Source organism: Athalia rosae, chromosome 1 (genome assembly GCF_917208135.1).
Source record: "Athalia rosae chromosome 1, iyAthRosa1.1, whole genome shotgun sequence".
NCBI classification, from domain to species: Eukaryota; Metazoa; Arthropoda; class Insecta; order Hymenoptera; family Athaliidae; genus Athalia; species Athalia rosae.
The window spans coordinates 26,759,615-26,776,740 of record NC_064026.1 but is presented as its reverse complement, the minus strand read 5'-3'; the positions used below and the strand labels follow the sequence as shown (position 1 = coordinate 26,776,740).

The 17,126-nt window shown below is 36.9% G+C and overlaps 3 protein-coding genes and 1 long non-coding RNA gene across 7 annotated transcripts; 3 read left to right on the top strand and 1 right to left on the bottom strand.

Annotated features, from left to right (window-relative positions):
• Positions 1-68: 68 nt before the first annotated feature.
• On the top strand, positions 69-2,992 carry LOC105683373 (cysteine-rich DPF motif domain-containing protein 1). 2 transcript variants are annotated; one of them, XM_012395913.3, is made up of 2 exons: positions 69-223; positions 1,626-2,992. In XM_012395913.3, coding segments are annotated over exons 1-2 (432 nt in total). In that variant the 5' UTR covers positions 69-221; the 3' UTR covers positions 2,056-2,992. The 2 variants fall into 2 exon arrangements, with proteins under 2 accessions (XP_012251336.2, XP_048516114.1); XM_048660157.1 differs by lacking the exon at positions 69-223 and adding an exon at positions 306-437.
• Positions 360-1,604, top strand: LOC105683372 (putative transferase CAF17 homolog, mitochondrial). The gene has a single exon (XM_012395912.3). The coding sequence runs from the start codon at positions 360-362 to the stop codon at positions 1,455-1,457; it is 1,098 nt and encodes a 365-aa protein (XP_012251335.2). The 3' UTR covers positions 1,458-1,604.
• Positions 2,993-5,905: 2,913 nt separating the features above from the next.
• Positions 5,906-8,826, bottom strand: LOC105683392. 2 transcript variants are annotated; one of them, XR_007280074.1, is made up of 4 exons: positions 8,688-8,823; positions 7,653-7,824; positions 6,806-7,014; positions 5,906-6,441 (listed from the first exon to the last, which is right to left on the bottom strand). It is a non-coding gene; the product is annotated as an uncharacterized LOC105683392 (long non-coding RNA). The 2 variants fall into 2 exon arrangements; XR_007280075.1 differs by lacking the exon at positions 7,653-7,824 and having other exon boundaries at positions 8,688-8,826.
• On the top strand, positions 8,784-17,004 carry LOC105683387 (NADPH--cytochrome P450 reductase). Of its 2 annotated transcripts, XM_012395931.3 has the most exons (11): positions 8,784-9,010; positions 10,613-10,824; positions 11,033-11,225; positions 11,954-12,103; positions 13,131-13,255; positions 13,707-13,895; positions 14,006-14,244; positions 14,328-14,659; positions 14,749-15,010; positions 15,101-15,329; positions 15,420-17,004. In XM_012395931.3, exons 1-11 carry the CDS (start codon positions 8,999-9,001, stop codon positions 15,562-15,564), a joined length of 2,088 nt encoding a protein of 695 aa, XP_012251354.2. In that variant the 5' UTR covers positions 8,784-8,998; the 3' UTR covers positions 15,565-17,004. The 2 variants fall into 2 exon arrangements, with proteins under 2 accessions (XP_012251354.2, XP_048516108.1); XM_048660151.1 differs by lacking the exons at positions 8,784-9,010; positions 10,613-10,824; positions 11,033-11,225; positions 11,954-12,103 and adding an exon at positions 12,540-12,990.
• The last annotated feature ends 122 nt before the right edge of the window (positions 17,005-17,126 follow it).

The window sequence follows — 17,126 nt, the reverse complement described above, 5'->3', positions numbered from 1 at the left end:
CTTTACCAAACGATAAGAACAATTTCAATGAACAATATTTCAAAAGCGGCTGGTAGAGGCGTTGAGAGCACAGGGTAGAGCAAATGATATAAAATTCGTCTGCTCAAATATAACAACTATCTAACAGCAGCTAGAAGTCAGCTTTGATTAATTTGTTTTATACAATTATGAAAAGTCTATGAAAGTCTAGTGAAGAACAGTTTGAAATATCAAAAAGACAAATGTAAGCTTATTTCATAAAACATTGAATCATAATTGCGGACAATTGGAAAAAAACGTTTTATTGTAATCTGACCAACAAAACCAAAAGTTGGAGAAAGGTCGTGGCCAACAAACAGACTGAACAACTATTAATAAAAATGCTAAAACTCCGTTGTATGAGGGTATTTGTACCCTTGAATATCGTGAGATACAAGTCAACAAAACCAGCTGTGAAGGTAATAGAAAACTTGAGTCAGAGAAGCTTGCTCAGAGTTTCCGGTAACGAGACATCCTCGTTTTTGCAAGGTTTAATAACCAACGATATGAGACATCTACAAGAAGGTGCAGCCAGTATGTATACAATGTTTCTAAACACCAAAGGTAGAGTGTTGTATGATTCTATTTTATATCGAACAAAAGACACGGATGTCTTCTACATAGAATGCGATTCCAGAGCTTTAACCGCACTTCAAAAGCATTTGAAAATGTATAAGGTGCGAAGAAAAATAGATATCGATGATTTGACCGGGCAAATGAAAATTTGGGCATTATTTGATCCAAATAAATTGAAGACTGAAGCGACCAACTTGAACGATACAAAGAAAATCAAACTTGAAGGACAGATATTCCCATGCAATTCACTCAAAAATATTTCTGGCCAATCTGCTTCGAGTGAAGTTGTCGACAATATCAGCATTTACCCTGACCCGCGATTTATTGAGCTTGGGTTTAGAATCCTAACAAATTCTGCAACAGAATCTTCGGACATTATTACTCGTGTCGATCAAGACACAGTGGAAAATATGGCAGGAGAATCTAGGTACAGGGCCTTCAGGTATCGATTGGGTGTTGGGGAAGGTTGCGATGATCTGCCACCAGGAAAAGCACTGCCCCTAGAATCGAACTGTGATTATCTACATGGAGTGAGCTTCCACAAAGGATGTTACATTGGGCAGGAATTAACTGCTAGAACACATCACACTGGGGTGATCAGAAAAAGACTAATGCCCATTACTCTAAATGCTGTCCCTCCAGAACCTCTTGAATATGATCTAAACATATGGGATACCACGCAAAAATCGGTTGGGAAATTAAAAGGACATGAGAAGCAATATGGTCTTGGACTTATGAGAATTGTTGAAGCACTAGTAGCGGAGAGCCTTCAGGTTTCTAGCTTCAACGCTCAAATTTCGAAACCGTTTTGGTGGCCGCAGGAAACTTCGAAAGACAGAGTTAACGTTGTGAGAAATGACTGAAAATGACAGATACAACAATACCGATGAGAGTTGAATGTTTTAACTCAAAGACTAGGCTTGATAACTGATTTCTTGAATTTTAGAAACGCCCATGCGATTCTTACTGTAGTTAATTTTTATCAGATGGCAAATAAATTGTTAATTAATTACTGGATTGCTCATTTTTAGGATGGAGCCTGTAGCAACTTCATCCGCGGAATCTTATGAGACGAGTGATCCTCAGACCTCTCTTCGGGAAGCAGAGACATTGAGGATAAAAAAAGATCATGGCGGAGAGTTTCGGTGTAGCTATTGCTTGTTAGAAGAACATTACGATTACAAAGGCGCAAAACCACCCTTTGCAAAAAATCTTGCTTACTTAGAAGACTGCTACATTATGAAAGATCCATTTAGTCAGCCAAACAGGGGAGAGGTCTTAGTTCTGGGAGCAGATTGCATCGTTTGTAATAAACCCGTTTGTCTTGGTTGCAGCATATTCTTTGCTAAAAGATTCTGCAGAGACTGTGCAGCAAAAAATATTGCTAGTCTACCCATGCAGTTACACGCTAAAATAAAGAGTCTGAGAAAAGAGAACGACCAATCTGATGACAAGTACTGATAAGATAGGGATTGCACGCTAAATGTATATTATTAAAATTTTAAGTTTCAATCACTTCCTACTTTGGGTTTTTACATTCAGTAAAATTAGGCGGACCGTAAAAAAATTCGGGAAGAAAAGATCTGATTGAAGTGGCTCAGGGATTACGAGTAATCCGAACTCAGCACATCACATACGCAAAAATGCCTAAAAAGATAACGAGTTGAGTCATTTTCGGGCTGAGATCACATTCTATTTCCGCATTAAGATCGGACTTCTTGTTGTAATATTGTGGATAAATATGAAGTCTACGAGTGTTAAAATTGCCACTTATCAGCAATTCGAACTTTGATTAATAAATATCATTTTATAATAAATTCGAATTTTTATCGTATAATAGCATTTGTAAAATTGAACACGTTCTTTTCTGGAGAGCCCTAAAACAGTCGATAATATGACTGAACACCTGAGTCGATCATTCGACTCTAAATGCTCGAGTCTTAAGCTCATTTTCATTTTTTACAACAAGAACGGGGTTTGGTATTAAACTATCCGACATTCGTTAATAATACTAAATACTCAAGAGAGTCAGCAAGCAAGACTACTTAAGAAAGTATCGATAAGCAATACACCGGAAGATCTTTGCATTTTTGAAACTTTGGCGCCGTTCAACAATCATCTGAAAGGTGGCGCCATGACCTTGATCAGAGAGTGGAGTTCGCGTCAACGACAGGAACAGCAATAAAAAGAGAGTGAGAGATAAAAACACAAAAAAGAGATAGAAGAACTTCGTGAGACTTCCCCGCGTGCGGTGGCATAATCGCGGGATGCGGGTTTAGTTTTAGTCTATCCGTCCGGTCTCCAATTGTAACCATTGCATAGTTTGCGATCGCGTCAGATTTCTTGATATGGTATATGTAATAAGTGAATTCGATTCAGAGCCGTAAAACGAATAGAATAGTAGAAAAAGAGAATCTTCAGCGATAGTAGTCAGCCTTCCCAAATTCCTTACCCCCAAGCCACCATCGTGTCTTTTGATCACGACGCGTCGGTGAAGAATTCAAGTGCTTATTTCATAATCATTCCGAATCTAGTTTAATTCGAACATTTCTCGTAAGGAAATGTCTTCATGGTGCGAAACGGAACGTTGTGCTAATCAATGATAAGCCAGCATTCAACGGTCGAACTTCCCGAAGCTTTGTACGCGACCGCTGATTTTTATCGCGTGTCAATTCGATATCCTAGTATAGCTAGCAGGACTAGAATAAAACAAGAAGAGCAGAAACTTTAACGTACCCGTCAAAAGATTAAATCGTCAGCAACGTGTCACGTGCAAAAACGACGATCAGACACAGCGGCATTAGATTCAAGGGCGACGATCACCACAGTAGTGAAAAGCTGCTCACGATCACCATCAAGTAACAGGTAAGATGGACATTGTATTCGTACGCAGGATAATCAAACAGGTGGTGGTGCGGCTGATGCCTCTGCACATTCTGATATGTCGGTACTGTAGAACATACATAAACGGTTTATCCGATCGTTGGATCGATCAACTTGAATAAAAATCATCGACAGTATCAAGTGAGACACGAATCATTTACTGATGCAGACGAAGTAATTTTTGGTTCATTTTGGAATCGTAGCGGGACGAAAATTCCGTCGAATCATGGCGATGAAGCGTTATTGAAATTATTCTACAACGAGAGTATTATGTAATTTAACAGAATAACAATTTTCGCGGTCTCAAACGGATCGATCGTTCCATTGATAAATATCGCAATCCTATACGCAGCGAGTATATTATCAGATGAGATATGAGATTAAATGGACGAAGGTGTAGTACCGATTAATATTGTGATTGTAACAGATCAGTTCCTACGACCCTGGGCAGTACACGTGCCTCGTTATTTTAGCACGCGTATTAACCTTAGAAGTCCTTTGACACTAGACTCGCATAAAATCAAAAATATTACCTTAAAACGCGTGTAAATTTCCACTAGGAAATGAAATTACCTGACATACGTACTTGAAATAAATGAACTTTCGCATTCTGCCAAAAACTTAAAAATATAATTAGGTATTTTATATTCCTATCTGCCTCGCGAAATTTTTTATCTCTGGTTGATGACGAATTTTGGAAAAAAAAATGCCCTCTAACTTCCGTCAATTAATAAACTCGGGTGCAAGTTTACTTTTACAGGTATATGGAGAATAATTACTAAAAAATCTAAGTACCCATACCAGTAGCCATTTACACGCAAAGAACGCGTCTCGTCAAACAGAGAAACATTATAAAGCCATATATTGCTATATTCATATACACCTTCCTGCAACAACGATCAGATGCTATTTGTAGCGCATACGCGTGAATAAAAGATATCTCGAGTCAGAGGCAAAGGTTATAAATCGCCTCTTGAAGAGTTCCAATTATTTTAAGAGCTTGCTAGACGGAATCAAACATTATTACACTGCTCTCCATATGACGATACTCGCTATACATATGTAGAGAAAAACCTACTACCAAAATCTCGATCAAAATTAATGTTTAGCCTGCGATTAGTAATTTTAATTGACTCGTTCCGTCCTCCGTGATTTCATAGAACTAATTTTGAGTCTTTTTCTTTGTTTTATATTGCTATCTTGTTTGTGAGGTGTACAAAAAATATTTAGAACGATAAAACACACACACTGGCTACAGTGGTAATTGTAGGACGACTGCTGAGTACGTGACTAGCAGTAGGTGGCACGAGGATAGTGAAACTGTACGTGATGACTTTCAATAAGTAGACTATTCAGATATACGTCCGAACCTAGTCTGTGCGAAGTCAAGCACAAAAACCCACACACATGAAACAAGTCAAAGATCTTGCACCTCGCGTTTGGCTGCGAAACCGCAATAACACACATTTCGTTTCCAAATTGCATCACCTCGCGTTCAAGGCTCCAAATTATACGCTTATAATCTAAGCACGATTTTGGAACCGAACGCAGGATCTCGAATAGGTATACAGGATGTGTAACATTATTCATTCGAGCTATCAAACTGTATGCTCGCAATAGAATCCAGGGAAAAATACCTATGTATATCTAAAAGCTTACGATGAAATGCTAACTGAATGTTTCGATATTTTGTGATCTAGCATCAACTGCCTAAATCCCCACCAATCTATGTACATATCTCGTTGGTGATTATGATAATTGCATAATTGAAATAATTGAAAAATGATTAGTGCGGTTCTCGCATCGATGACATAGCAACTTTTGATATCTCGTGAAGGTTTGGCTGACCCGCCCTGGGCTATAATGTACTCGATGGACTTTAGCGCCGAAAAATTCCATACACTTTTAACGATCTCTGTTAACGGTTAACGGTTAAGGATATTCTGGGTAAAACCTCAGAACTCGCTGCAATACACCGTAGCTTACAGCGAAAATGAATTCTTCCTGATTGTGAGTTGCAAATCAAACTGGGACATAAGTCGCGAGGGTCGAGAGATTATTGCTGGAAAAAAATAGAGAGACTGTATTCATCCTGGAGTTGCGAGTACGTCCGAGGGTAGAAACCATAAAAGAAGAAAAACAAATATATGTGTATGGCGATAAATAACTATCTTTAATCAAGGTGAAAATATTTCTTTTTCTTGGCTTTTCGTTCTCTCTCCCTCTCTCTTGCTATTCTCAGTCTCAAGCATCACAACGTGCTTCCGGCCATTCCCGCGGACTGGGTCATATATACATATAATTGTATTCAGTCAGACGTCCTGAATAATGCAAAATGGATCAAAGTTCATGGTATAGCACATCGCGTGTTAGTTCAATGAAATAATATGTTACTTGCCAAGGTATAAAATAACAACAAACGCAATTCTAGTAGGAACCACTACAGTTTTTACCGAGCAATATCAAAAAAATCACTCGTCATTGTTTTCTGTAATTTTACATACATTGGATATATTGTACTACTCGGATGTACATACAATTTATCCATAATTTTCGTATAAGGTTATTACGTCAGTGTAGATTCCCCCCCATCATTCATTCCCCATCGACCTTCGCGTTAGGACCAAAATAAACGGAAATAATTAGAAAGAAAATTATTACTTGCGAATTTCATTGCTTCCCGTCGATTATTTTAGCCTCCGGGGTCGAGAGATCATCATCCATTTTTGGTTCGGTGTTTTTCGTCGTTGTTTCTGACTGATTCACAGTCACTCCACACCAGGGTCTTGCCGTTTCTTCTTTCGACCCCTAATTGAAGTTAAAGATCTTCCATATCAAAGCTTACTCTTGGGATACGGTGCTGGGGTCCGAACCTTCTGGAGGAGCAACTTTACACTTTGGTTTATCTTTCTTTGCAGACATATTGTCGATGTCTTTCTTTTCAAACTTTGGAACCTGCGACACCTAATTGTAAAGGGACTACGTTATTCTGTAGTTACCATTTTCCATCCTGATTCTGTAACAGGGAGACTTTTCTGTGGGTTTCGTTGATCAAAAATAAGAGCATACAGCCGCGTTTACTGAAAACATCGCCACCCTGATTGCAATATGTGCGTACATTAGATGATAAAAAAATATTACGCGAGCAATCTGGCAGAGAATTACTACCGATAATTGCTGATTAGAAGATGCGATAATTCATCGACCGTATTTACAATTGAAAAAAAAAATCTCAAAATTAGAGCTACGTAGGCCTATATGCCTACATATTTACAGAAGATTTGAAATACAAGAAAATAGAAAATCAAAGGGGAAAGGTCAAACTTACTCCGTTATTTGGTATTAAGTTTCGTTTACTTTTCTTCCGCCAGATTATTTCTGTGCCGTTGACAGCTGCATTCTTCGGGTTGTTTTTTGGTAAACGACCGATAACTGAATAAAATAAGGTGCAGTGTCCCCGAGGCAATAAACGATTTGACGTTGAAGTCTCCAAAATCTATCACGCCCATTAATTTTTCGAATCCTCGTTCGTCTCGTCTGAAATTTATTTCATTACCTAATTATTTATTCATTAAAATTCAGCAATTCACTCGGTGCATCAAATATACGAAATTTATAACTGCCTGAACATCGCACGATTACTGATTTATATTACCATTCATTCGTTATTTGTTTTTATTATAACTGCGATTTTTTTCATATCAAGTTCACGGTAATTACGCAATTTGAGTGTTTTTTTTTTGTAATTTTTTTCAAAGGCATATATTAATTACATGTACGTATCTGTCTGCATAGCTAAAAATGATCATGTATCTCACATTTTGACTGAATGAAAATTCATGATGCGCCTGTATAGTTAGCAATCATCAAATAGACGTTCTGCAGTGCAAATCCAATACACCTATGTGAACACCTTCGTTGTACTTGAGATCTATAACCTTCATTCACATTTATATTCTATAATCAGTCGATTACCGATTACTTTTTCACTCATAAGCTGCACGCTGTGTTATCAAATTTGTCTCGAAATTTGTATTATTTATTTTCTCTTTGTTCTTCTTCGTCTCAAATAACAAATTTCTATCAGTTATCACATACAGAAGCGCATGCCGGTTTTAATCGAGCATTACTACATCGGCGGCACGCGTCTTTATACAAATATGGTGTGTCCTCACCGTTAAAAAATTGATTTCCCAATGTTTTCTAATTGTTCGAAGAGGCCAGTCAAAGTTACGAAACTACCTGTTGGTTTATAGAAAGCTTTCCATTAGGTCTTCGGCAACGTTCGATTTCAGGCAGACAATTGCGAATTACACTTCGACAAATCGCTTGTAAGTGCGGGTGTACCTGCAAATTCGCGTCACGTTTATATTACTAATTCGCTCAAATTTCTGCAAGCGTTGTATCAAACAGTAAAAAATATATGTATAAACTCGAATGTATGATTTTCACCTTTATTACGAGTCAGCGTATGAGCCGGATGATAATTTAAATATGCAATAAGAGGGTAGGCATTATAAAAATGTTGCGAACGTAAAAAAGTGATTGATGTACGCACGTACGTTGATCTTTGCGAAAACAATTGACTCGTGCTGTGGTCACTATAAGTTACATGCAAAACATATCGAATATGTATACGTCATACCGCGTAATTTACGGAAGTTAATTTAAATTTGGAATTAGGAAAGTTTAATCGTTCCATTTATCCATGAATGAATGACGAACGATAAAGGACGTCACATTCAAATCTTACATACTCATTATCAGTTATAGTATACGGAAAATAGTGATAATATCTACTTGAAGACTCGAAATTACTGCTGTGCGACTTTGACAAAACTTGAAAGGAGTGCAAGTGATCGTGAGATGTATGTACATATTTTTTCTCGGTGTAAAATGATTGTAAAAACCTAGGGTGAGACTAAAAAACTCACAGACAATATATAATATCTTACTTTTTTGCTAATCATGCCGAGACGCAAATCATTCTCGCTCATATCGGTTTCTCGGACGTTGGCAGATAACTATATAATAGCTTAGGAAGATAGGCATTTCCATATTTGAAAAAAGAGGCAGTCATATCTACTGCATATACATAATATCGCTATTCATACTCATGAGAGAAGACACGCACATTACAGCTGATATACATTAAGCTATTCGTGGTTGTCTCATAAACGTCATCGTATTCCGTGGTGTGGGGTACCTACTTCGTTTTGTTCACCGTTGTGACAGAAGTGGTGGTGGTGAAGATGTTAATTCAAAGTCATTACAAAAACGAACAGTTGCCAACCGCACGGCGTAGAAGTCAGACCTGTTGCACCAGGTTGCGATCCGGATTTTAACAGGATCGATAAGTAAAATACTTCGTTCGATCGGTATCGAGTTATTTCTCCTCAGATTTTCTTCGTCTGAGTGTACCTGTAAATAATAAAATTCATATGTAGAATATTTTGGAAAGATTCGGTGATTAATTTTAGAACTATTCAAAGGTGCTATATTAAATTATAATTTTGCAAAAATGGATCTACCGGTAAGTGCAGAAGATAATTTCCACTGCGGCATCCACCTCATTATTATTCCATAAAAATAATTGCAATATACTTGCATCAGAGAAAAATAACCTGTATATAATATAAAATTCCGCGGATGATCATTATATGTTATTCAAATCAACAGAAAATATATGATATTGTAATAAGTAATAATTGAACAGGTTTTTCGTATCGCTCAAAAAAATAATAGTGCATTTAAGGAAAAATTATACAGCTGTAGAAATAAGAGTCACGGATATTAGCATATATTGATAAAGTAACAAACACCCGTTAACTGCAAAGCACAATTCGCTTCACCATGTATAATTAAAAAATGCATCATATCTTCAATTTCTGTCCCTGTTTAATACCTAAATTAACTGACGTGACTTGGATATTACGTACTTACAAACAACGATGACTATATTTTGCCATTCGGGAACTTCTTCGTGAAAAAATGTGCGCACTAGTATACATACTAGTATACATAGATATGTACATACACCATGTATAGATGCATGTATATATAAATAACGCTACATAGATGTATGATAGTCTTCCGTGGGATATTATTTAATGTCAACTCATCATTTGCGAACTTAGATTGACGTTGTTATCCAATTCTGACCTCCACCGACTTACGTCAGTACCGGTCACAGCCAACCTTATACACATGTATCATTAAAACGCACCTATCTCAGTGTTATCAAATTCTGACTACCAATTTTTTCTGCGAAATAAGTCGCTATAGCGAGTTTACTGGGTTCAATGTAACTCTGCTACTGGTATAAACGTTACCGTAACTACGATCTGTAGTTGTATGCGGTAATTAGCTGATATACTATTTGTATATATCATATGTATATATATATAGAAATATCCGCTACTTATAGGCGTCTATCTTTAGGTCTCCCTTTTTCTTAAACAATAACTGCAGATCTCAGAAGATGAAACACATTGATATGGTTCGATACAGGTGCGATACTGTAGAAGAATGATTAGATAACCGCATTTTTTACTCCCGCAGATTCTGAGGTAGTATATCTGTACAATACAAGACAGACTCGATATTGTTAAACTGCGACTTGGTAGGTCGTTTCACAATCGTTTCTATTCCCTGGTCGTGTTAACATCCAAATCTGATTGTTCTCTCTCGATTCTACTTTACATGGAATTTGCGATAGTCAATATTGAAGTTCAACGATTCACGAATATTTGTTATATTGGTAACTCACTTGCACGTCGCAATTTCGGAATTCTTCAACACATCGCATACGTAGATATACCACGGGTACGGGTGGAAGAAAAAAGTAAAGCATAGAAATTGATCATCGAATATTTTCGTAATAGACACACAGGTATACTTAGGTATATATATATATACACCTATACTTATACATACATACATATAAATAGGCATATACATACTTGTGTATTTTTAATCATCGTGCGTATATAATCTTGAGGCCTTGAAGGAATCAATGTAATTATCTGCGATTATACGTCTGGTCTGATTGTTATGTGCAGTAATTGTTCTTCATTTGCACGAGAATTTTCATTCATTCTCGGATTGTTCAATTACATGTATCCTTCAATTTCAGACTGCGGAAGCTTCCCAACCAAAAGCAGTTAGGATGTCAGGATCTCCGGTTATAGAGGATGGGGATGGGGCAGAAGTCGTGGTGGAACCCCTTTTCAGCACATTTGATATAATTCTATTAGTAGCCCTTCTTCTTGCCGCTCTTTGGTGGGTTATGCGATCTAAAAGACAGGAAGCAGAAGAACAGAGCGCCGTCAAGTCGTACTCCATTCAGTAAGTATCACAATATATATAATCAAATTCAAAAGTTTCATAAAATTTATCTAGTTGATACCACCTCGAACAATAGGTACCTAAATTTTCACTAAAATTAACTATAACTTACTTAATGTACGTTTTTCTGTGAACAAATTTACATAGAGTACTACTGCTATGTTTCTTGACGTTTTCGGATTTGACTTATTTTTTTTTTCAATTTTAGACCGACGTCATTCGTTGCGACTGCGTCATCGGAGAATTCTTTCATTAAGAAGCTTAAAAGTTCAGGCCGAAGTCTTGTTGTATTTTATGGAAGTCAAACCGGAACTGGTGAAGAATTTGCAGGCCGCTTAGCAAAGGAGGGAATTCGATACAAACTAAAAGGCATGGTTGCAGACCCCGAGGAATGCGAAATGGTGAATATACGTTAAAAAGTTTGCTAATGAGCATTCAGAATTCAAATTCAGCTGAATTAACTAAGCTGGATATTATGTCTGAAATCCAATTCTTAAGGTATACTACAAATATATGTATACAGCAACTTCGGTGTACATTCCCTCCATGCATCTAATACAGCGATAAATCAATCAATTACATTAGAGAGCTGCCATTCTACCACGCTATTAAATGGATGAACGAAATTCAAGTACAACCACGCAGCCAGTTATTATTATCGCTCACGATCCGTAGTTCTGTATACTCAAATACGTATCTTGTCTTCCTCTTGATATACCTTATACGTTATACCATGTTATACGACATAAATTACGCATCTAGATTACCTATTTCATTGGTCGGAAACCGTAGGTAGAAGACTTTTAATTGTCTCGTGAATTTCTTTAAATCGTGTTTTTTTTCTATCAGAACTGCTATATCGAGCAATCGTGGCAATCAATATAGTCATGTGTATGAATTGCAGATGCTACCTTCCATCCACGATCTTATCGATGCCAAGTTGATATATAAAATACCAACCGGAGAAATCTACTGGATGGCTTTTACCTTCGCTTTTTGATTTTTACGTAGAATTATAAAATACTTAAACTTATACAGACCGTCCACGATATAACCATGTAACGATGAGAAGATCGGTAGCCAGGTGAATTATTATAGTCCTTATTGATTTTTTTCTAAATTTTTTCAGGAAGAATTGGTGAATCTTAAAAACATTCCCAGCAGCCTCGCTGTTTTCTGCTTGGCGACTTACGGTGAGGGTGATCCAACCGACAACGCAATGGAATTCGTTGAATGGCTTAAAAATGGTGACGCTGACCTCAGCGGTCTAAATTATGCGGTAAGTTCACTTTGTTTTCGTCAAACATATACCTTTGGTACTCGCTTTTATTCCTACAAAGAGAGTAAAAGATGTAGGGATATATTCTAGCCAACTATTAATTATTTCCTAGGACGGGTTGTATGCAAATTTTATCTTACTAAAGTATCTGAACTCTGTCGAATTTTGATCCTGCATAAATTTTGGATTGGAAATCATTCGATTCAACAACGTCCGTGGCGATCATATTTACACCAGGTCCAATAATGCCGCCCCCGGTGGCCTTTGGTATCCCGGCGCATGTATAGTATAAGTCAAGGCCACATTCGAAGCTTGACGATTTGACAGTCTCAGCGCTCTCTGCTGGTTAGGAAATATATTATAAAATATCCGTAATCGCGTGTGTGACTGGTGTCCTCGTACTTTGGCGTACTTTCATGCTTGCCCTTAATCGGTCGTAACCTCAATCTTTTATTTATCTCTAGCTGGCTGGTTAGGGCCAAAGTCATCGATGCGGGCGTGAATTGTTAAAAGCTGGATTCAATGATTTTGAAAAACAACGAATACTCGCATTATATCCAAAAAATTTGCGTAATTGTTACGTAAACTGAACAGTTTGTTTCTTCAAATAACACCCTGCTTCTCAATGCCGCGAATGAGTGCGAGTGAATTTCTTCTATATATTCATTTGAATTCGCATAACAGTCAGCTGAGATAACGCTGAAAGTATTCTACTAGTGTCAAGATTTTCTTCTGTAAAAATTACTGGAATAATGTATGTTATCACGCGGAGAACAGCTATCCTTCACGACTTCGTGCGCGCCTGTGGTGTTGGATATTCGATTTGCACTAGCGCCACGGCACGTACGTGGGTTACTGAGCAACTACATTCCCCGGGAAAATTTAAGGTTGATTATTTTCAAACGCCAGTAAGACTGATAGTCTTTGCGATCTTCAGTTACCGCTAATTGTACTTCGTTGACCCAAAATTTCAGTCTATAGAATTTCGAATCATATATGAAAATATATTTGTTGCAATTATCCACAGGTGTTTGGTCTTGGAAATAAAACCTATGAGCATTATAACGAAGTTGCTATTTATGTCGACCATCGGCTAGAACAACTGGGAGCCACTCGAGTCTTTGAACTTGGACTTGGAGACGATGATGCTAAGTGAGTATAACTTTCCATTGAAAATCATTTTGCTATTCCACATGAATTATTCACGTAATTAGAATTTTACCATCTAATACTAGCAGCTGTATTATTATTGAAAAGGTGGCGTACGTGCTTTTTGTAGCATAAAAGATCTAATTACATTGGTCAAATAAGCAGTTCGCCTTTGTGTCTGACAATCTCACCTTACGCCCTTCCATTAATTATGAATGATTTATTAAAAATATTCAATGCATACAAATGAAGAAATCGAATATCACCGTCATTTTTCCATTGAGCCTTCATATTTAGAGCAGCTAGTGCTTTAATATAGAATATGAAACTATGCTAATAAACACATGTCCTTGGGAGAAGTCATGATAAAAAATTACCTGAAACCAAAATTTTATTAGTAAGTATGTGGTTGATTATCTTATTACAAAATTAGTTTCTGATCTTTTATTTCCAGTATTGAGGACGATTTCATAACGTGGAAAGATAAATTCTGGCCAGCAGTTTGCCAATTTTTTGGTATTGTAGGCGCAGGTGAAGACGTCAGTATACGTCAATACAAATTGAGTGAGCATGTGGATTTGAAACCGGAACGTATTTATTCTGGCGAAATTGCGCGCCTCCATTCCTACCAGAACCAAAGACCGTAAGTATTTTACTTTTACTTCTAGGTCATTAAATACAAATCTGTTTACGTTAACATGCTCTAACCATCGATAAGTATATCTATGCTTCAATACATTTCATTTTCCACAGTCCTTTTGATGCTAAAAATCCATACTTGGCACCAGTGAAAGTGAACCGTGAGTTACATGGTCCAAAATCAGAACGATCGTGTATGCATATAGAATTTGACATAGATGGATCTAAGATGCGCTACGAGGCTGGAGATCATTTGGCAGTTTATCCAGTAAATGATTCAAGCTTGGTAGAAAAGATTGGTGTAGAATGCGGTGCCGATTTAGACACTGTGATCACTCTCACTAACACCGATGGTGAGAAGTGCTTCTTTTTCTTAAGATATAGAGACAACAATACTGATTGATCAACTGATAAATATTTATTTCATTATTTACAGAGGAATCAAGCAAAAAACATCCGTTCCCTTGCCCTTGTTCATACCGTACAGCTCTCACACATTACTTGGATATTACTAGCAACCCAAGAACGCACGTTGTCAAAGAATTAGCTGAATATGCCAGCGACCCAGCTGACAAAGAAAAACTGAAACTGATGGCCTCCACTAGTGTAGAGGGCAAGGCACTATATAATCAATGGATCATTCAAGCTAATAGAAATATCGTCCACATACTCGAGGACATTCCAAGCTTGAAACCAGCTTTGGATCATCTTTGTGAATTGCTACCACGACTTCAATGCCGTTATTATTCGATCTCTTCTTCCCCCAAGGTAATTCAAACAAATCAAATAAAATACCTTTCTTTTAGGAAGTAATCGGCAAATGAATCCTTTTATAAATTTTTTCATTCCATTTTCAGTTGCACCCAACAACAGTCCACATTACAGCTGTTGTAGTTGAATACAAGACATCAACGGGACGAACCAACAAAGGTGTTACAACAAACTGGCTGAAACAAAAACACCCTTCAAATCCTCCAGCTCTGGTTCCTATTTTCGTTCGGAAATCGCAATTCAGGCTACCTACTCGTTCGTCGACGCCTATCATCATGATTGGCCCTGGAACAGGATTAGCACCTTTCCGAGGATTCATACAGGAACGGGATCAAGCCAGAAAAGAAGGTCAGCGAAGTCTTGGGTTAAAGGCAAAGATTGACTACTTTGAATCTAAAGTCATGAAAGGATAAGCAAGCATTTGTTTCCATGTTTCAGGCAAGGAGGTTGGAGATACTATTCTTTACTTTGGATGCCGTAGGCGTGAGGAAGATTACCTTTACAGAGAAGAACTAGAGGAGTACGTGAAAAGTGGTACTATAAAACTACATGCTGCCTTCAGTAGAGATCAAGAACAAAAAGAATATGTGACCCATCTATTAGAGCGCAACCAGGAAGAATTATGGGCGGTAATTGGAGAGAAGAACGGTCACATATACATTTGCGGGTATGACACTTATGTTTCGATTCAACTAAAAATTTTGAGATCCATTAAAATTGAATTAATATCACCTATTCCATGACTTTGATATTACAGAGATGCACGTAACATGGCAAGGGATGTCCACAATATTCTCGTCAAGGTTGTTATGGAGAAGGGTAAGATGACTGAAATGGAAGCAACAGCTTACATAAAGAAGATGGATTCGCAGAAACGTTACTCAAGCGACGTATGGAGTTGAATAATCATGACATTGGTTAATACAATGAAATGCACATATCGACGTAATTTTGAATTAAATTCTCGCTGTCTCAAGTGTGCAAGATATTTGGTCGGTACTCAGTCAACGAAGAACAGTCGTTTTATTTTCATTTTATTAATATTTCTTATAAAATAGTTAGTTCACGAACGAGATGGTTTCACAGCTGGCTGAGATAAACCATTACTAGCATATTACACAATACTATCGAAGGCTCAACCATGAAGGGTGCAATCCACAGAAACCTACGGATGCTGCTGTAAAGTCGTATCCAACAAAAGTGAGTGAAGAAAAAATATCAAAATCACGGTTTGGATAAAATGTGATGCAAAAAGAACTTTTGCAATATTTTACCTTTTTTTTTTTCAGTGTCGATACGCCCTTTCGGCAAATGACTCTGTAATTTTATCAACACCAAAATGAGTATGAAAATTGAAATAATGTACAAAAGGTTTTGTCGCATCACATCTCATCCTCTCATCTCTCATGATTATATATATACATATACGTATATTTATAAACTTTTTTTTGTCGAGTCACTTTTGTGGGATATGTTTTTATATCAGAAAATTGATTTAAAAGTCCAGACGCTGAGAATCACATCCTTTTTGGCTCTTGGCTTTCAATATGTATGATTGCGTACAAATGGGTCTTACCAGAAAAACACATCTTCTCCACCGAATTAGCTTACATTCAAACTGTTATGATCATATTCAGAAAAAAAAAATCACGTGCGAAGCGGCTCCAGCTATATCTTTGAATCATTTCAAATGATGAATCAATTTTTCTCGGAATCACGAACATTTAGCCTGCTAAAAAAAAATAATGTGTATATAATAATAAGTAATATGAATATACATAAGTTTTTAAGGATATTGATTCAAATCATTATTGATTGTGATATATCTGTGTATGCCATTTTTAGTTCCATCATGATTGTCATGTTTTAGATCGCATATTTAAACACGCCTATGTCTGCGCGTGTTGGCTTATATGTTACATTGCAATTATGCATAAAATTACCTAATATCTTTTTATTTCATGTTACATGTGAATGCTAGATGAATATTAGGTCTGTCCTATCCAAAGTTCGAACTCTGAATCGATTTGACAGACCAGATTGAATAAATTATTCATATTGTTGCAAAGTTTATAAATAATATACGTAGCAATGAATTACGTGACAAGTCGCATTATTATGTGGAACACGTGAATGGTACTAATAGTAAGAAATAGCTGATTTGTTATATGAATGTAGCAGTTATTCTAGTTTTACAACAATAAATACAGGGAAGGTATTTATAGTTTGTCGCATTTTACACGGACGTGATGTGCAAGTATTTCGAAATCATAGGATCGTGATACGCATTGATGCATTATTATAAAATAAAAATGTAATAAAACTCTAAAATTCTTCACTTATATACATGTAATTGATGTACATCATAATTTCCAATTCCCTATATGTCGACCGTTGATCGAGTGCTGGGCTTAAATTACTTTCACTATTTCATGTTTATATGGTTCAAGGATCATACTTAATA

Bases quoted from the DNA above. Each gene is read 5' to 3' on its own strand.
- LOC105683387 (XM_012395931.3), top strand. The intron at 10,825-11,032 runs GTAAGTATCACA...TTTCAATTTTAG, and splicing joins GTCAAGTCGTACTCCATTCA to ACCGACGTCATTCGTTGCGA. The intron at 14,245-14,327 runs GTGAGAAGTGCT...CATTATTTACAG, and splicing joins CACTCTCACTAACACCGATG to AGGAATCAAGCAAAAAACAT.
- LOC105683372 (XM_012395912.3), top strand. From the start codon at position 360: ATGCTAAAACTCCGTTGTATGAGGGTATTTGTACCCTTGAATATCGTG.